General features: G+C 48.6%; 1 protein-coding gene across 5 annotated transcripts; it reads right to left on the bottom strand.

Annotated features, from left to right (window-relative positions):
- Positions 1 to 182: 182 nt before the first annotated feature.
- COPB1 (coat protein complex I subunit beta 1) lies at positions 183 to 20,746 on the bottom strand. Of its 5 annotated transcripts, none has more exons than XM_078594708.1 (22): positions 20,632 to 20,745; positions 18,323 to 18,458; positions 17,403 to 17,632; positions 16,549 to 16,718; positions 15,643 to 15,757; positions 15,255 to 15,347; positions 14,674 to 14,811; positions 13,846 to 13,965; positions 13,114 to 13,221; positions 12,484 to 12,630; positions 12,006 to 12,151; positions 11,298 to 11,394; positions 10,703 to 10,863; positions 9,290 to 9,410; positions 8,427 to 8,654; positions 7,570 to 7,749; positions 6,495 to 6,639; positions 5,474 to 5,593; positions 5,014 to 5,159; positions 4,389 to 4,478; positions 2,993 to 3,160; positions 183 to 1,519 (listed from the first exon to the last, which is right to left on the bottom strand). In XM_078594708.1, exons 2-22 carry the CDS (start codon positions 18,411 to 18,413, stop codon positions 1,460 to 1,462), a joined length of 2,874 nt encoding a protein of 957 aa, XP_078450834.1. In that variant the 5' UTR covers positions 18,414 to 18,458; positions 20,632 to 20,745; the 3' UTR covers positions 183 to 1,459. The 5 variants fall into 5 exon arrangements, with proteins under 5 accessions (XP_078450834.1, XP_078450838.1, XP_078450835.1 ...); XM_078594712.1 differs by having other exon boundaries at positions 20,651 to 20,735; XM_078594709.1 differs by having other exon boundaries at positions 18,323 to 18,440; positions 20,632 to 20,704.
- Positions 20,747 to 21,133: the final 387 nt, after the last annotated feature.

The raw sequence follows: 21,133 nt of genomic DNA, 5'->3' as shown, positions 1-21,133 counted from the left end.
GATATATCCTTGTCGCAGTCTGGGCCATGTGACTATGATGAGGCACGTGTGGTAAGGGTCGTGACAGTAATGGCCAAGCTGCCAAACGTTGAAATGTGCTCCGAAACTGAGAATCGACTCCATAACTGATAACAATCCTACAAACTTTGTAGTCACCATGAACCATAAACACACGCTTGGGCAAAAGTTAACAATATTTTAATGCACAATTGGGGCATAACAAATTCCAGGCAGGTGGGACTGGTTAGAGCTCACCTCATTAAAATATCAATTGGGGATGGAGTCCATCAATGTGCCAGAGTTGCACTGGGAGTTTAACAGTTGTCTTCTGGAGAAACGAACTATTGCCATGGGAATATGGAATTTTCATCACTGGCTCAGACACTTGATTGTGGGTATGGAATGGTTCTGCTCACTGCAACAGTGGAAGTGACTTAAAGCCCAGGTTGTCAAGGGTGGGCGGGGTGTGGTTTAGTCGGATGATTGAGGTGGTTGCTGTCAGCTGGTCCCATGAGGTCACAACATCACTGCTCCTCTGCTATTCCCCAATGCACCTCAGTTGCCGATTCTTCCTGTTTTAATTTAATCCATAGCTTCAAGGGATTGTCTGCAAGTCTTTGTGCATTGTCCCAAGTTATCCATAAGTACACTTGTTAAATACTAATAATAGTTAATGGGAAGATGGGGAGTTCGTTATATGAACCTTCCAAATAAACAAAGTATTAATGAAATGCATTGGCGGTGGTTTGCGATCGGAAACAGCACCACATTTGTCATCGACAGCCATAAGAACAAAGATGTATAATAGGCCAACTTTTAGACAATGGCCCTTACAACAGAGCCCCCCCTCTCCTTTCAGGCCGTGGCCCTTGCTTGAAACACCAGTAAGTTAATGACAAATGCACAATGATATTTGAAAGCCTTCCATTGTGAACCTTGAATTACTCTCAACAACCCCACTTTATACGAATGGAAATAAAATGGCTTCGTCAAATTTAATTTAGCAAAATGTAAAAAAAACGTGCAACAGACGTGGATCATTATTTGAGAATTCGATGAATGATAGTTTTAATGCACAAATTTATTTTCCCCGTTTATAAAGGGCTGTTATAACATTGCCGATTTACCAACAAAAAACCACAAGAAACAAAATATAATCGTTCAACAGATAAGTGTATTTCATAAAGTTACTCAAAGGATCGTTTGCCCTAATAATGCAAACCTGGAAAACAGTCACTTGTACAAATTCAAAAGCCACCATCTATGGGCAGAACTTCCGAACGGCGTTTAAAATGTCTACACCGCATTGGGCCAAGAGCCACGGTAATCCCGTTTTTAGCCAACAGCAGCCAATTCACGTGGTGCTAAGTACTCTATTGGTGGTGGTGTTAGCAGTGAATTGGCAAAACTCCGGCAGAGCAGTGCCATCCACTCCCTTTCTTCGTGCCCGTGCCAACTCTCACACAGCAGCTTTCTTCTGGGACAGGTTAATCTTGTCTCCCAGGCTGAGTGCCATGCCCTGCGAGGTGGAGGGGAGGTGGGAGGAGACAGATCTGCAAATTAACAACAAATATCGGCAGTGTTCCTTCAGACACACCCAGGGAAGACTTCGCTGGTAAGGATTATCCACAGCTGGACGGCCACCGACAGAATAAAAAACCCAGCAAAGTGAGAACAAAGATCGTCGTGTTGCGGACCGATTGTATATTAAAGCGTGATCAGCATGTGCATACGCGAGGCTGTGTTGTGTTTGCGTTGAGTGGACCAATGTGAAACCCTGACAGGCATGCATGCGTGTGAAGAAATTATTGCGTGACCTAATGATATATATATAGAGCGCCTTCATTTGCGGTGCTTGACATAGTTTAAAAAACATAATAGAATTAATTACATGTCAGCGGAGTGCACGGATTGCAGAATGATTGACGACGAGAGAGTACTAATGGATCATAAGGATAGGGGAGGGGCGGGAAAGTGGAGGGATGAGAGAAGAGGAAGAGAATGAGCAATGGAGAATAGGTAAGCTTTAAGAGGAACCGAAGGAGGTTCATCATCGCATTCCAAGGATAACAAATCGATCGTGACTTCTATAAATTATTCTAAACTCGACACAAAGTACACACAATTTGTGAATCAATTATTTACTAAAATGCATGACTGTGTTGTGACAATTCATCGAGCACGCTCTTTTCGGATCGTCACCTCTACACGGCTTCATCAGCTTTTACTACTCTGGGAGTGCCGAAAGAAAATATTAATTGTAAATATTAACACTCAATACATGAGATCATTTTACCGTGCCTCTATTATAGAAATTAATTATCCACTAAAGCCTTCCTGAGTCCGAATATTTTTTCAGGAGGATCTTGGGTTTATGGCCATCGACATTGAGAGGAAACTGGAAAATCTGGAGAAAACCCACCCACACTGCCATCTCCTGGCCACACGCCTTCAATACTTGCCAAGCCCCGGTGGTCAGCCATCCAAGCACGAACCAGGCTCAACCTCACATATCTTCTGACAAAAGGTTCTGAGTTTAAGCTGCAGTTGTGGTAGAAAAACACTGCGGTGGCGACATGTTAACCACCCCACATGGTATACAGGAGGTCGTGGGTTCGATCCCAACCATGATGCCTGTATATTGAGTTTGCATGTTCTCCCTGTGGTCGTGGATTTTTCTCCTGGTCCTCCGTTTTTCCTTCCACATTTATAAACATGCGTTTACAGTATTTGGCTGCAACAAATTTCCATGTTATAAGCCACTTCGTTGAACTATCAACCTGTGGCCAGGTTGCTCCTGAAAAAGCGCTATATGGCTCAGTGGGCCTTACCTGGTAAAATAAAAAGTTTAGTTTAGTGTGCACATAACCAGGTGCTTGTTCTCACAGTGGGGAGCGGTAGTGTCATGGTCAATGCAATTAGCCTAGCGATGGGCCTTGCATAGGAAAATAAAAATAGTTTAGTGGTGCTTGTGGTGGTTGGGACGCCGTACCTGGCTTTTGGCACGGATGCGGATGTGTCCGGTGACGGAGGCGTCGGGGCCCAGGTGCGTGGGCTTCTCAATGCTCACGTTGGCGAGCGCGTCCTCCCCGAAGATGGAGCGTGCGTACAGGTTCGCCGCCATGAAGCCACAGTTCCCAAGCAGTGCCTGCGGCGAAAACTGCTCACTGTAAACACGGCTTTACCACCACCTTAAACTCACAAACACAATCCCCTAACGCCACTCGGGTACGACAAGATCCGACTACGTTTGGCCACGCCGGGAAGTATCTAAGGGGGACGTGACCGAAGGTTCGGGGCTGTCGTGGGGTCCCGGATCTTGGCTGCCATCGCAGTCTTCGCCGTCATCTCTCTTCAACGTCAGGTCGCATGGCCGATCCTCTGCACGGATCCCATCGTCGTCATCACTATATTAGTCAGCCAACTATATAGTTTAGACGACGACGACGATGGGGCTGTGTAGATGAGTCGGCTATGCGTAGCCGTGTATATATATGTCGCCCGGTGATTATGCCAGAAGTGTGAGAATAAATAGGAAGCCCTCTAAACGTTGTGTCTCGGAAGTCACTCACTACACATGTACACAACTTTGTCAACCCACTGCTGAATGAGGGACCTCTACCATGCCATGAGGGTTATCAGAAGATAATATACCACACTTGTCGAAAGCCAGAAGTACAGACGTCAGGTCATAGAAACACAGTAACATCATGGATATTTCTGCACTGCTCTCTATTACCAACCATGTAGCCAGAGACCTTAGAAAAGCATGCTTTGTTCATGGGTGGTCACCCAACCAAGCACTATCCAGGCTCAAACCTACTTAGTGTCTCGGATCTGACAAGATCAGGCACATTGCCAATGATTGGGTCATGGATGAAACTGGAGTGCCCTGAGAAACCTCACACACGAGAGATGTAAACTCCAGCATGGTAAAGCAGCACGCACTGCCCCATGGCTACAGCATGGGCAGCAGAGGGCAGTGCAACAATAACCATTGTTGTAATCTACTTCTATGCTTAAATTTGGAGCTTTTCGTGACTGCAGGAATTACTCTGGTTCTTTCGGTAAAGTGACTTTACCGAAAGAACCAAAGAGTACTTCTATGCTCCCACATTTACACTTCCCCCCTTCAGTCACCCACACAGACCGGTGTGGTGTAGCATGGTCAAATAACCTAGACCAAATGCATGGTGTGGGGAGGCCCCTCATGCAGCAGTGGATAGACAAAGGAGAGAAAGTGTTTTAAGCTTAAGCTGTAGTAGCAGCGGTGGTGGTTGTTTCCGGTGTTGGACATTGCACCGAGCGTTTGGCGTGGCTTCAGCAGCCCATGTACCAAGACGTGTACCGCCCGGTTTCGCGTGTTGCCCCTAAATTGGTGGACTGACCTTTTCTGGAGTGAGGCATTTCATGTTGGTGGACTTGAGGATGTGCTTCAGGTATTCCATGAGGTCGAGGATGTTGGTGCTCACGGTGACCTGCACGTTCGCAGAACGTGGGCGAAGACAAACGTGACCGAGTCGGCCAGAGACGCAGGCTCGCGATCCATTGCCGGTTACCAAATTTAGTGCTCGGTCACTTTACTTGACCGTGACCATTTCATATTCAGTCCCACTTTTAAAAAGGGAGACGGGTGTAACGGTAATGAGGAATGCAACGATGCATTGATCCATCGATTAAAAATCTATTCTTAATGCTCACCTTACGTGTCAAAATGTTAAAGTATGTATTATTGTGCGTATAAAAAATCTTTCAAAATCGATTAACGTATGACTTGCTCGATGCCTATTTATTGCCCGTTTAATCAAGTATGGCCAGGATGCTTCGGGTAACCATCAAACAAATTGCTCATTCACTGGCCGACACTATGGCCAGAGATGCTCTGCGTTGCTCTGCAACCAAGCACAGGCTGGGGCTCTATGTATTTTAAACTTCTTTCGCAACGTACACAGCCAACCATGCTAATCGGAGGTGCGGCACGGCGAGGTTCTGGAGTGGCGGTGACTGTGGTACCTTATTCTCCCACTCGAACTCTGCCCACATCTGCCGGAATTCGGCATCAGAGCAAGTGGCGGGCTGGATGTAGTCCATGATGTCGATGTGAATGTCGTTGAGGACGACGCAGTTCCTGTCACTCGCCGCGCCCGTCACGTCGTACACTGGGCACGTTGTGGGGGTGAAGAGGGGGTGGGGGGGGGATTTGTTTAACCAATGACCCATCACTCATTAAATGCATCAACAAAGACACTTCCGGTCCATCGTTATGTCAAGATGACATCACCAAATTACTTCTAAAGTCACTTCAACAGGCTCTAGGTCAGCAGTGGAAATTCCATATTCCTTTGGCAGAAGCCAAAACCCCAAAAACGAGCACTGCAGACTTCTCTAAAAGTGGTATTCATTTTACCAGCCTCTAATGGGATGATGATGATGATGGGACGAATCGACTCCCGACTCGCATTCCTCGCCTTACCAATGTTGCCGAAGATGATGCCGTTCTCGGTGGAGGCCACCTTCACGTTGGCCTTAATGTTGGCAAAGTCGTAGGGAGCCAGCGTGAGCGGCGACGGCTTCTCCACCAGCTTCAGGTCCCCTGTGAGTGCCGCCAAACAACGATATTAACATAGAGGCAACGACGACGACCAGCGGACCGGGAACAGACCTGCTTACAAGTCAAGCGCAGTGGCTGCATCACTGGACTATCAATCCTACTTTAGATGAGTGTGTACAGCCCTGGGCCAATCCACTGATAATACAGTCACTGCTGGATGATTGGATGAGGTTCTCCCATGCCACAGTCCACCTTTTGGTAATGACCGATATATAGACATTATGAGAATCAGAATCTTTATTTATACTGGAGGAATCTAATGAGCTATGAAGCTCTTTTTCACAGATATCCAGTCGGCGTGGGTCAGTTACAACAATACGAACACACGATAGGCGTGCATAGTATAGGAAAGGTAAGTAAATCAATAAACAAATAAAACGAAACTTTTTCTTTTACCAGGTAAAGCCTATAGAGCTATTAGCTTATTTTTCAGAAGCAACCTGGCCATAAATGATAGCTGAACAAAGCGGCTTACCGTGTGGAAATGTATGGCAGCCAAATACTCTCAATAATTTAAAAGCACGTTTCTAAATGTTGAGGGAAAAACCAGAGGACCCAGAGAAAAAATCCACACAACCACGGGGAGAACATGCAAACTCCAAATATATAGGCGTCAGGGTCAGAATCGAACCTCTGACCTCCTGCATACCAGGCGACCATGCAAGCTCCAAATGATGCCACTGCATACTGCAAGTGTACCTGATGGTTTGGTAATCGCAGAAAGCGGTACCGAATAGGGTCATGAGGACTGGAATTGAGAAACATTGCTGCAGGGCGTACATTATGAACAAGATGTGGGCACCTACATGATTTTAAAAGGAAGATTTTATTTAAGTGAAAAATCTATCTGGCCACAGCAGTCAACGCTGGCGGCGGGACGCACCGAGGGTGGCGAGTTCCAGCGTGCAGTTCTGCAGGGTGTCGCTCGTCTGGTTCACCACCAGCACGTCCAGCACGATGTCGTACTGGTTGATGTGGATGTACGCCTCGGCATACACAGGATCCGAGAAGCCCGTCAGCTGTGTCACCTTGTACCGTCACCACCGCAGCAGCAGCAGGCGTCATCGGACGGCGCGACGGGAGAACAGGGGTGAGGGAGGTGGTGCGGGGGGAGAGGGGGGAGATGCACGCGAGCATGACGATGGGCACACAGCAATGGGGAAAGCGTAACTGACGCGGTCGTGCTGTACAGCTCTGTTGGGTTGTGTCGCGCGTTGTTCAGGCTGGTGTCCGACGCTTCAAAGCTCCCGGAACGTGGAGAGAAACGTCGAACATCAAGCTGATCAACACAGTCTACAACCCCTGGAAACACGCCGGAGAGCTTTTGAGGAGTGCCATTTTGTGGGCGTTGTGCGTGACGAGTGAGTGAATTGGAACCGCGAGGTGGCAATCGGGTGGGGTCCAATTGGGGCCGGAGTTTAAATGGCATGAAATAAAAATGTGAATCAGGGAGGGGTTTCGTAAGAAGAAAAGTCAAAAGTACATTCCTGCTCCAATGAACACGAGGCACTTCTCCACTCCCCTGGCCCCGAGTGGAAAGTCCATTTTATATGCTCGGCAAATAACCGCATGTTAAACAACCCAAATGCTTCAATTTGGCTTGATTTGGAAAAGTATAAGAAGTTATAATATTCCATGTTAAGTTGAAAATTTTAATCTAACAATTTTTGTGTGTGCATTCATTGGTGACTGGGCCAAGACCATCAACTCGCTACACTTGAGAGCCTGGTTTAATCACGAGCAGCCGAAATCCAGATGCATTTCCAGGACGTTAACAGTGTACCGGCTCTGTGTCCGTGACCCCGCGTCTCTATGGCAGCATGAGCTCCCAGAACTCCCGCCACCTTCGATCCCCACCGGCACAACCGCTTTCCTGCCTGAAGCAAACTTCACCTCCGCCCTACACGTGTACGGTGCCCCCCCCCCCCCGCCCTCCCCCCTACACCCGAGCCGCTGACCTTGCTGAGCTTGGAGGAGAGGGGGTCGGCAGCCTCCTTCTTCTGCGAGTGGCCCGTGGCAGCCAGCAGGCTCAGTTGGAACTGGTCCTCCTTAGAGGAGTTCTCGCTCTTGGCCATGAGCTGCATGAATGTGATCGGGTCGTCGGCCTGCACGCTCACCGTGCGTTTCTCACTCTCCTTCTGTATGAACAAAGAGACACACGCACACAGCGTGAGATACGTGTGCACTCATACCAACAGACAAACCCACAGAGATGTGAATGCACATATAGAAACAGACACGCAGAGGAAAGAAAAGATGCACATACAGTGTGTGTGTAAGACGTATACACTCACACAAGCAGACAAAATAACACAGATATAAACACATACACAGGGACGAGACATTCACAAAGGGAGAGACACACAAAGCAAAGCATACACACAAGGAAAGACAACTTTAAAAGCAGAGGCAAATACATCGACAAAGACACATAAGGAGATAGACACACCTGTAGAATGTGCAACTAGTGTGCAAACAACACTGACACACAGCGGCTTTTGTCTAACCATCGCAAAAAGATGGTCACTGCATCCTGTGCTTTCAAATGAGCTTCTATGGCCATCTGGAACACTCTTTCTTCTTATATTAGGAAGCCAGTGGAGCTATACACTTTCAGCTCTAAATTACGCAATTTATTTAGAACTGCTTTTGGTATTCAGTTTGTTCTCCTTCTCCCGCACCTCTAATGAGCAGTGTGGCGACAAACGGTGCGAAAGAAGTTCAACTTACCTACGTACACACGCGCACTCACAAACATCACATGCGACAGATACCGCGCGTTCGAGCAGGAGACTGCCACTGCCTGGCTTGGCACCTTGAGCGATCGCTTCTCCTCCTCCAGCTTGGCAGAGAGCATGTTGGAGAGCGAGCGACGGCACTCCTTGTTGAAGATGTCGGAGAGCAGCGGCGAGAGCTCGGACAGCACACGCAGGCACAGTGCAATGCGGTCCACGTCGTCCTCGGTGATCGGCTTCTTCGGCAGCGACGAGCGGCCCAGGTGCAGCACGCTTGACATGAGCAGCATCGCCTCTGCCACAAATGACTGAGGAGCAGCAACAAAAACACAATACACACGCAGCACAGGGTGAGACGTACGCAAAGGACCAGACGCACGCACACGCACACAATTTCAGACACACACACACACACAGGGTGAGACACATATGCACACACACACAGGGCAAGACACCTGCACCGGGTGAGACACACAGAGCGAGGCGTGAGACACACACACTCACCCTTCCAGACACACAGTGCGGCATGCACACACAAACAGCGTGAGACACGCTCGCACAAGGAAAAACATAATTACGTATAAATGTAATGTATAGACACACGTAGAAAAACTAGCACACATGCACACAAGGCGTACACACGTGTAGGTTGGCACTGCACACTTGGAAACCCAGATAGGCTGCAGTGCCAGCTCAGTGCTCGAATGAAGCAACAGACCCTTGATCGAACCAACCCTCTGAAGCAATGAGCAGTGCACCACCCCGTGTCAGGTACAGAATCAGCCCCCTGAACCACCCGGTCACCCTCTGCTGTGTACCACTTTGAGCAACACAAGAACGTGCGAGTTTGTGGCTCGGAGCACACACGGGAAACGTGACGAAGGCCAGGGAGTGGTGAATTCAGGCAAGTGGGGGGGGGGGGTGTGGAGGTGGAAGCTCTCACATTCTGCTTGCGCTTGTCGTCCACCAGCGCGATGTAGCGCAGGGCCAGCTTGGTGAGGGTAGTGGCCATGGCTGCGCCCACGTAGAAATCTCCTTCCAAGAGGAACCCACGCAGGGGTGGCCTGAGGCACGGCACAGCAGAGCCACGGGGAAAAATATACACGCATAAATGTCGAAGATACACAGACACACACACACTGCATATACAATTACATAAGTGCACACAAGAACACATGCAAAATTATGCAGCAGCTCGCATAGATACACAGATATACATACTATATATATATCACCGAGCACAACACAAGAAATAGTTCATATACAGATGCACACTCGTGGCACAGAACATACCACACGGGATGTGTGACAGCACAACACGCCACACGTACAACAAAACACGCAAAATCTATCACGCTCACCACAGTGCAACACACAACAGACTGCCCTACACCACAACACGTACAACACATTACACAACACAGCAGACACAAGACATAACAGCATGCACAGATCATAACAGCGATAAGGTCTGTGGTTTCAGCCCTCATGAGGTGTCAGGTTTCTATCCTGCATGATTTGTCTCAGCAGTCACCTCTGCTGACCTTTCCTTTCCTCTGTGTTTATCCTCAAAAGGCAAAAGCGGTTTCCATTTCTACTCTGGCCTCCACTTTCAAGCCACGGCTCAAATTAACAGCTTCCATTACTCATGGAATTAAAGGAATGCAGCTGTGCTTGGCAACAACCCATTGCAGCAGAGCGCCACTCATTCTGCAAGCATGCTCAGTTAAACCCAAATTTAGTCAAGGCCCATTTAATGGGAGCGCCGATTTGGCAGTGGGTCGCCTGGCCCTGGCAAGCATTGCGCCACATTTTTGCAGAGGCGCCGGCTAGCCGGCCCGGTTCATTTGACAAAGAGCTCAGTGACGTGCCGAGCGATTACGTGGTGAAACACAAGAAACATAAAGCAACCAGCAAATTCAAAGGCTGCTTCTGCAACAGGGAAGATGGGCAAGCAATTTGGAGTGGAGTACACTACCCTACAAAACAAACAATCCCTAATTCCAGGCCTAACCAACTAGCTACCCAGTCACTAATGTAGCCCTTTCACTGACCCTGACCAATTAGCAACCTAAACGTTAGTACAGCCGCTCCCACTGATCCTAGCACTACCACTAACCAACCAGCCAACAGTCACTGAGCTCTTTGTCAAATGAACCGGGCTATGCCTAACTATAACCATCACCTCGCTGCATGGGTGGCGAAAACCCGAATTCAAACCCAGGGTCACAGCAGTGTCGGCTCAGTGCTGTGACCCCTGAGCCACCCGTGAGTTCTCCTGCACCACGAGCTAACAGCAGAGCGTCGCCAGCGACAGCCTCCATAACCCGAGAGAGAGCAGTGAAGTTAACGCCACCTCTCCTCCTCCTTCTTGGAAGGACGAGCCGTGCTGAGAGCGCTCTGCGTGGCATAGGTGCCCATCTCGGTGACGAGCTTCTGCGCGGGCACCATCGACACCTCTTCATCAATCTTGTTTTCACCCGCGGCCTTCTTGATCTCCGTCTCCACAATGGGGATCTGCCACGAGTAAGATGAGGGGGGGGGCGACACCGAGATGAACGTTGAAGCGGGGAGGAACTGGAGGGTGCCATTGTACGCTGCGTGAATGTCTCACGGTCAGTGCCGCCGCAAACCCTGGTCCTCTCCAGTCGCTCTGCCGGTAGTGGGTTTTGGAGAAGGGTGGTTTTAAACGAGAGCTTTAGCCGTCATCCTAGCAGCATTGTGGGGGAAAAATTTAAGAGTAAGATGGTAATGCACCAGTATCTTCTCTGGATTCTCCATCTCCTCATCGTCCGGTGGGTGACAGGGCATGCATGCGAGTCGGTAGAGGTAGTGTCTGGGGTAGAGCTGTGTTCGGGTGCATTAGATCATGGGCGTGTGCCCACCACGCACTGCGATTGCGAGTGTCACGGTGCCAAGGCCTTCTTGAGGTTGCCAGTGGGGCGACTCACCTCTCCGATGGAGCGGCGCACCTCCGTCATGACACTCTGGATGTCTTCCTTGGAGTTGCAGTACTCGCCTAGGATCCACAGCGCCCCGCGCTGGATCCTGCACACAACAGCACCCCACACACAACAATTGACCTTCTCAGCCCTACCATTCAATCACAAAGTCTCATGAGCGTGGTCACAATTTGATTCAAGAGTTGCGTCGCGTTTGGTCTCATTCGTATCATCCGTCTCATTCTCAGTATTGTTTGTTTTATGACGCCATAGTTTAGAATCACATATAATTGGCACAAGTACATGTAGATTAATATTTTAACACATGTAGATTAATAAGCACATGTCCAATTGTTATTACTAGGTTAACAATTCACTTTCTTAAGTCCTGGATATTTTTGCTGAATAATGGTTTCAGAAAGTGAATAAGCCAAGCTAAAATTAGCTCTAAGTAATGGATTCCATCTAGGTTTAGTTATGAGGAAGCTCCTGGAAAAATTAAGTAATAATAAAAGTACAGAATGTCAGTATTTGCTGTTAAAAACACAATTTCATTTTGGAAAATGAGAAGTTACTCAACTCACTCGGCTTTTTGAAGGAGACCCAGCACACGTGTGTGCACGGCATTAAGCGGATATGTGCAGAGTATAAATCTGTCCAACGCGGGAGTGCGGTGCCTCTCCTGCCGTTCTTCCTGCCCTCGTCCCAGCCACTCACTTGACAGCCTTGATGGAGTGGAAGACCTCGAGCATCTTTTCGATGATGAGCGGCCGCAGGCTCTCGAAGAGCTGCACGGCCTCCCGCACGAACACCAGCACGTCGCCCGCCGCCAGCTCGTTAGTGTCGCTCAGGAACTCCATCAGCTGGCACGGGGAAGGTGGAGACGGGTCACCGTGGGGAAAAATAAAGTGGAAAGACATTTGAATGAAAACTATCAATTTCTATCTTTAAACAATTGCATTCTCCGAAAACTCGATTTATACAAAAACTTAAAAAGCAAATTCAACTCAAATGAACAATTGCTACCGATCTTAACCGATAAGGCTGTAATGTTTCACTCCTTCCATGACAACCTTTTTTCTTTCCCAACGCTCGCCCAACACCCGTGTTAGCCGAGTGACTACAAGACAAGCGGGGTCAAACGAGAGGTCATAGGGGCTACAGCAGAGTGGGGTCACAAGAAAGGCAGCCGCACCACGGGGATAATGCTGGCGGCCACGTCCGGGAAGCGCACGCTGCACGAGTGTAGTGTCCGCACGAGGAGCTGGCGGAACTTGTCCGTGTCCTCGTGCTCCGTCACGTTGTTGGTCTTGATCACCTCCTTCTTCAGCACGATCACCAGCTGCGTCGGCATGTGTCCCGGGTGGTGGCGGGGGGGGGCAAGGAGGACACGAGAGGATCAAAGGTGGTGGCTGTGAGCAGTAGCTTTGTTTTCCATTTCGGTGTCCACACCGATGCCTGTCCATGTTCCCAAAGTTGGGATGCCCTATGCTGCAAAGGATATGCAGCGTGTTCTTGAATCCAGGGAGATGCCCCTCAAAAACAATGTTTGAACACTGGCTTGGGGCTTACAGCTGCAATCAATATCTCCAGACCTCCATAGCAGTTTAAATGCCCATTTGACTTCCCAAATCCCGGCTCCCAGATACAGGACTGTGAGTGTATGCAATTTAATTTCCCCTCCATGTGCCAGTCTTCCTAGGTTAACATGGAAAGGTTCTCAGCATGCACCACGTGCATCGCGATGGAGCTATTCATGGGCCTCCAGCGTGGCTGACATCACTGGTGGACGCTACTGCGGCACCGCTACCAAGGGAGCGCTCACCTCCTCGACGTTGCGCGAGGACACCAGGTCCAGCGCGAGCTGCAGAGTCTTCCTGCGCACCTCCAGGTCGGGAGTTCCCAGCACACGCAGGATGTCCATCACCAGGTCCTGCGTCGGGTCAAAGGGCACCCACCGATTAACCTTTACCTAGTCAATTATTACGTTGGTTTTTTTCTGTTTACAGTTTTTCTCCAAATGATATGCCAATCGTGTTGCTAAGAGCAGCAGATTGTCATGCACTCGTCTCAAACAGTGTTAAACCAGATGACGCCAAAAGGCGCCAAAAGGCGTCCTCTGGTCTAACACCGTTTGAGAAGAGGCTCAAAGAAAGCTGTCTCTGGTGTGGACCAATCAGTTTCAAAGACAATGCATATATTATCAGAGTATTTTTTTTTTCATTTTGACCACAAGTATTGTGGTTAATGCAGACACGATTCCTTGTAAAAGGTTTCAGTTTGGTGTATTAACAACTTAACACCTATTTTGTTGCCAGATAAAAGGGAAAACCCTATTCTCACTCCAAAAATCTTCTATAAACTATTGATTCTCACAGAAAGTATCGAAAGTTTTACTGCCAAGTGACATAAAATAGGCTTCAAACGCCCTCGTTCTGCAAAGTGTATACTAGATGTTGGCTATACCGAGTGCCCTACAATGCATTTCGCTCCCCTACCCTCTACTGCCCTTCCCTTTCCCTCTGCTGCCCTTTCCCTCCCCTTCCCAGTTGTGCACCTGAAGCACTCGCTCGTGGCTCGGGTGGTCCTTCAGCTCGATGAGGCGATCGAGCACAATGAGCTTCACGTTGTTGTCACTCTCCTTGATGATGAGGTCAATGTAGCACTGGGCCGCCGCCTGCACACACACACAGACCATCCCTCATAGCATTAACAGACTGTTTGGGCAAGTGCCATTAGCAAGCACATATGAAGGCCGGCATGGCACACAAGGGGGTAGGTGGCCAACACCATGCCTGCCCACCTTTGTCTCCCTAGCGGCAATGTTACACACCACACCAGGTAATAATTTGAGGCTGAGTCGACCTAGGTGAGGCCCAGGGCAGCTTCAAATAATCATCACCGGTGGTGGCTGTGAGCGGGAATGGAACCCGGGTCGCTGGGTTTGTAGTGCAGCGCGCTATCCGCTACAGTAGGACAAACGTTTAGGCACGATGCGAGAACTTTGTTTGTGGTCAATTACTCTGAGCCCTTTAAAAAGATTGGTCTCCCCCCACACTCTCTAAACTATGTTTGTTATCCAGTTAATCAAGCAACTCAAGCCAACACTTTGTAGTGTAATCCATTAGCTAATCGGATAGCCGAGCTCTACAAAGACAACTATTACTGAACATTTTTAAGAAGGATATTTGGATAATTACATTTTTCTCAATCTATTACACAGACTTTGCTATCATTCATATCTGGAACGATATGGGTAACATTCCAAAAATATGTGTTGGTGCCATTTGCCAACCCAGGTGGTACCGACCAACGGGCTTGGCTCATGGGGGCCGCTTGACAACTGGTTTGCCGTGTTCCCGGCGAGAGGGGCCCGGCCCCGTACCTTGACGGCGGTGGGGGCGCTTGAGAGCGTGACGAGTGTCCCCGCCGCCTCGTACCGCACCGCGGGGCTCGACGACTGCAGCAGGTTGTAGATGCAGCGTATGAAGCGGGCGCGCTCTGTGGGGTTGGCGTGGCACACCTACGATGGGCAGCGGCCATCGGGGGGGGGGGGGGAAAGGCGAGCAAGGTGAGCGAGCATCATCAAGCGGCCAGAGTGCAAACGAGATTGAGGCTTTTCTGCGGCACTTGTTCCTCAAGGCCATGATGCACAAGGACAATTGTTGCCGGAAATTGTCACGAGCAACACATTCACTTACTATGAACAATGGCATCATGTGGCAGAATTATGTATGGCCAGTGAAAACACATTGTTGAAAAGTGGCTTTGATAATTTAATCAATAATTGGTCTTAGGAATGTACAGTTGAGATTACAATCAAAGTGAACAGATTTGTCAATTTTGGAAACCATTTTGTTTTATTCAATAGAACATGGTATCACCACCACTGCTGGTGACAATTGCATGCAACAATAGCCCTAAAAGTGCCTGAATGCATCACAGCTTGGCGTGGCGGAGACTTACCTTGTAGATGAGCTCAACAATGACGAGTTGCAGGATGTCGCCAAACGTCTGCACTTGGTCGATGCAGGTGCTCAGATAGTCCAGGGCACGATCCTATAGTGGTGCAATAAACAGGCCCCGGTTAACGTGAAGAAAGTTAATGTAAAATTTAAAGACACACGGTGGGTGCGAGATATGCGCTGCAGTGCTTTATACAGCTGCTTTGAAAAATAGCGCTGCAGACGATCAGTAGCCATTAATTATCCCTCCCGCCAAACTCGACCCGTCCCCCTATTCCCCTATACGTGGGGGTATGTCACACGCAACCCCCCTGGGCTCCAAAACCAACAGCGATCGACGGCAGCGTTTCTTTTAGAGCAGTGCTTTGTTTATCTCCGTGGTGCCATGCCTGGTCGGCGTGGATGAGCATCATGAAGGCGTTGCGCTTGCAGCTCGCATCCTTCTCGTTCACCAGGAAGTCGTGGATCAGCTCCGGGGCGTCCGGGATCAGGTGCTCGAAGTTTCTGATTTTGAAAAATGCATGAAAATATTTGACGCGTAATTACAAGGACTGTTTTTGTTGTTGTTTGTACTCGGAAAAGAGCGAATATTTAAATAAATTCACCCCACCCTCTGTCTCCTATGAAAAGGTAAAATCCCACAAAATAAGGCCACTTGCTCAATTGACCTTGATGCACATAGCCCTTGTTAAGAGTCCTGAGATGCAGTCGCATTAGACACTGAAAAGACCAAAACTGTAATGTAATACAATGTAATACATCGTAAACAGAGCATCAGGTCATCATTGAACTAAGGGTATATATATAACATCACAATGCCTCTCATCAAGACAAATAAAATGTGGGTGGCCAAAGTAGGTGCAGAGGGGCTTTGATTAGGGAATAGGGTTGGAGATAGTATGAGGGGCAGCATGGCTATTGTGTTTTGTTTGGGCTAGTGCTAGTACTAGTGTACGGAATGGCTAGTATGGTTAGGCTTTGGGGTAGGAACACATCTAGAGCAGATTGGCAGTAGTTAAAGCTTGTGTCTGGTTGGGTCGTGTATCAGAATTAAGGGTGCAACTGGTTGAATAATGTGGATAGGGGTATGGGTAGGAGAAGGGCCTGGTTGACCAATGTGAGTAATGCTAGCATTAGGGTCTGGTTTGCAAGTGTAACTAAGGACAAGTCTTAGAGTCTGGTTTGATGGTGTGCTTCACCTCTAAGGTTTTGCCCCGCACCTTGAACACCAACTAAATCCCTTATTCTGCTGTTTGGTTGTTGTTGCACTCGTGCTGCAGAGGGTGCAGCCTCACCGGTAAATGGTGTAGATGGCGAGCACGGCGTTGCGCCGCACGTAGTTGTGCCGGTGCTCCAGGCACGTGCGGATCGCCGGCATGAGCGGCTCCAGCAGCTCCGCCTCCTTCAGCTTGCACAGGAAACGCAGAGTGGAGCCACGGATGAACTCGTTGGGATGCTGCAGGTCCTGAGGGTGCAGGGAGCGAGGAGGGCGCAGCAGACGTCAGCACGAGTCCTTTAACGATTCGCCCGTCCCGGCCCAGAGATTTGATTCGACGCAGCGTGGAAATTTATGGATGGGATTCGATCAAAAATGTATTTGTTTCGTGTTGTTTGCACTGTCTTATTTGTATTGTTTCTCATTTTATTCTGTCTCGCTTTAACAGTTGTGTTAATTATATTTGCCTCAATAACATGAAAATATGAATAAATCGGAAAAAATGCATTCTTATATGTTGCATTCAATGGATGTAATATCAGTGTTGAAACCCATGTTAATAAATGCATCCATACAACCATGTATGTCGAGTCAGCACCTACACCTCTGCGCCTCTTGCCCCAATGGACAGCAAAGAACAGCTCACCACTGTCAATATTAACAACACTGCTTCAGAAAAACAAATGTAAGAATTCAAGCAATGGACACGATTCCTTCCCAGAGATCCAAATATAAAGACATCTCACCCATGTCTAAATCCAAAAGTCAAGATGAGCATATGAGTATGTGGGTGGGTGAGTAATAGACCATGCGCAGATGGCTAAACAGTTGAGTTGATGGACGAACTAGCAGGTGGGGTGGCCATGAATTTCAGTGATCTAGTGAATAGGTGATTAAGCAGTTACGTACGCATGCACAAACACATGCACGTACCTTCCTGTAGGCATCGCACACAAGGATCATCTCTTGCAGCAGCTTGCCATCGGGCGTCGTCTTGGGCACAATCTCCCAGAAGACAAGCAGCAGCTTCTTCAGTGTGTGGTCTTGCAGAGGCAGCACGAAGCGGATGATTGTCATGAGTAGCCCCGGCAACTTATCGCCACTCAGGATCATCACAATCACCTTCTTCAGCGCCTCTGTCTTGGCACGGATATCACCCTTCTCTGTAAGTCAAAGGAGTAAGGGGGAAAAAAATGTATTCCTTTTCGAACAAGAAAACTGCATCTGTTGTTACAAACCATTCACAATTTATAGATATTACATGGATTTCTAATAACCTTTTAACTTTCTTGCCAACAGGTGGTTGAATAATATGAAAGAGATGGCTCAAGACAATAAAGACCATTTAAAGTTAATAAGCATAGTGAGGCCCATGGGAGACATGCCCAGGCTTAAAAATATAATTTAGTTTTCTCTATAATTTCTGCATTATTTTAGTGGGTTATTTTAGTGGGTTATCTATAAATCGATTACCCTGTATATTAAGTATATTTAAAAATATAAATGATAAACCATAAAGTAATGTGTCCTTTTGTATTTTCAAATTACAAGTTAAGCAAATTAAATATTGGCTTTTATGTGCAGTCATTAGTGACTGCTCAGACCATCAACTCACTACATTTGAGAACCTGGTTTTAACAACGGGGCGGCCGATACCTGGATTTGAACCCAGTACACATCAGCCGGTGCAAGCTCGGTGTCTGACACGGCCATTATGAAACCTACCCTCTACACCAGAACCACCGGGCAAACATACACAGGTCATTTTTGGGACTAAGATCTCAGCCGGTGCCAACTCGGTGTCTGACACGGCCATTATGAAACCTGCCCTCCTTTCTCCCCAGCCACCTTACCCAAGTCATTCTTGAGGCTGATCTCAGTGGGAGGCTCTGAGTCGCTGGGGATGTTGATGAGCGTGTAGCACACATTCTCGGCGGCCGTCATGTCTCGTGACGAGCCTGCAGCGCACGTCTGCGTGCCGAACACAACCTGAAGTTGGATGGGACACAAAATTCCTTATTACTGTGACAAAAACCCATTGACTTGATACACACTGGAAACTTCAATTGCAATTCGATAGATGGGTGGGAATTACAAATACATTTTAGATTAATAAAGTATGCAAATGTGACCTAAAGTCTCAAGATGCTGTATAAACAGGGCACACATGCCAAAATATTACATGGTTATTTACTGCTTATAGTTATCATTCACACAGAAAGAGTATTTATGGGTAAAATTCTACATGTCAGAAGGAAATTAGAGTGCATATGAAAAGATGTCATAGACAGAGTCATCGGTAAAAGTACAAAGTCTTGATCATAAAATTGAAAAGTGGGAGTCTCAAGTTGTACAGTTAACAATGGGAAAGGTATTCAAAACAGTGGTCGAAGCAACAAAGTATGAGCAACTCCTCATGAAGTAAAGATTGACAGTGCAAATTAAAGTTAGCGAGCTTCTTTGCCGAAGTAGAACAGCCCTTCAGAAGCCAGAAGTCTCAGTGCACCTCCTCGTTCAAACATGCATGTGGTAGCGCACATCTCTGGCTGGTGGCTTTGAGTGGTGGAAATTCCATAATCCTCTGGCAAGATCCGTCTGTCCACAGTCCTACAACTGTGTGGTGATGTTCCTCGAAGTGGTACTCATTTTATCGACGTGAAAAGTCAGCCCCACACTGAATTATCAGCCCATTACAAGGACTCTGGGTAGTGGGTAGCAGGGCATGGCTCACTCATTAAGCCTAATATTTATGAAGACCAACCTATCACTCTTGGATATTCTGGACAGTTCTGTAAATGGGTATTGCGAGAACTGATGTAATAATGAGCTTTTACTGGCAGTCTTTAGCAGGGCATTGAATTGTTGACGAGACCTTCGGAAGGCGAGATTTGCTTATTCTGGACTGTATATGCCAAAGTGTAGTATGGCCCTCAGCGGCTAGTCATAGCGATGTTCCTTGTTAATAATCGTTCAACGAAGAACGAGTTCAATAAGTGCAACACAGCAAGCTATAACTTGTATAAATATGGCCACTGCCAAACAGAATAAAGGAATGCATAGAACCAATAAGAGACGCATTATATAAGGTTTCATTTGGAGGAAAAGGGGAGCGCTTGCAAAAGAAACGCAAAAAAAACGATAAATGTTAAACTCTTTCCGATGCGGTGGCATTTTAGCGAGCATGTGCCCGGCACGGCGTCGCCACAAGAACGAAAATGAGCGAGACTGGTGGTGGAATTGAAGCTAAAGGAGGGGAAACGAGCCCGACAATACTAGCCCCACACGGCGAAGGAATTCCACGGATTGAGAGGATTGTGGCATCGCAAGACTCCGAAAGATGGCAAAGGCGTGAGAAGGGACGATACGTCGCGACGATGGTGATGTAAAATGTGGTGGTGATTAAGACGATCACGGACGACTGCTGACACAAAGGTGATCACAAAACGACGATGGCGATACAGCTGTGGAGGTAATGACGTCCCGTTGTTAAAAGATTGTATGAAGACGGTGAAAAAGCAGACGATAATGGCTTTTTAACTTCTTTCGCACCACCAACCGCGCTCACCGGAGGTGCGGCGGCGGGCGGGGCGGACAAGGCCACAACTTAAAACACAAAAATCTATTTATATAAAAATTAAGCTGCGACGACGTTTTAGTAGATGAAGACGACGATGAAGATGATGATGGGAACGACGACGACGAAGTGAAGGCGCACAGCGCCTCCGTGTGGAAATCTCGTGAAACCCGCTTCGCACACGACTGGCGAGCGGCGTCTTCCACGTTACACCTCCAGCCCCACCTCCATCGCGCCACGAACACCACCAACACCACCACGAACGTGACCCACACGATACACACGTTGGGTGCCTTCGCCGGGTGACAATCCCACCGCAGTGCGTGTGCCCGCTTTAAAGGCTCACGACGACGACGAAGATGATGATGAGAGTTGAGCGACGATAAGAAACGTCGTATCCGAGGGCCTAGCACCACCACCGCCACCTCGACTAGCCGCCCTCCCCCCCTCCTCTCGCTCGCTCCCTCCCCGCCAACGCGGAACGGACCCCGCGCCTCCGATCGCCGCACAAAAACGTCGGCGGCCACCGCGAAACGACAACGTCTCGGGCCGCGTCTCTCCCGTGGGAAGAGACGCGGCCACCCCCACCTGTTCGCGGCGCTTTCACCTCTCGCCCGAGTGGATTTCGGTGCTGCCCGAAGCGCCGCCAGCCGCTGCCGCCGCTTCCCGTGACGTGGAGGGTGCCCGACGGCTCGATTAGATTCCGCACTGCGCTTAGGCGCGGCGCGGCGCGGCGTCTACGTGGGGCGCGGGGGTGGGGGGTGGGGGCGTGCACGCGCCGCGCCTATCCGCGCTAAGGAATTTGAAGGCGCGATCAGCTGACCTCCCTCCCCCCGATCCCCATTCGATTGATTCAGTGGCCACGCCCCTCGCTTGTCCTCATTTACATAACCACGCCCCTTGTATTTACATAACCCCGCCTTCATGTATTAACCCCGCCCCCTTGTATTTACATAACCCCGCCTTCAGGTTTTAACCCCGCCCCCTAGTATTTACATAACTCCGCCTTGAGGTGTTAACCCCGCCCCTTGTATTTACATAACTCCGCCTTCAGGTCTTAACCGGGGAGACGCTGTCTCCCCGACAGACC

This window comes from Lampetra planeri, chromosome 5 (genome assembly GCF_965212315.1).
Source record: "Lampetra planeri chromosome 5, kcLamPlan1.2.h2, whole genome shotgun sequence".
In the NCBI taxonomy this organism is placed as follows: Eukaryota; Metazoa; Chordata; class Hyperoartia; order Petromyzontiformes; family Petromyzontidae; genus Lampetra; species Lampetra planeri.
This window is presented reverse-complemented; position numbering and strand designations above follow the sequence as displayed.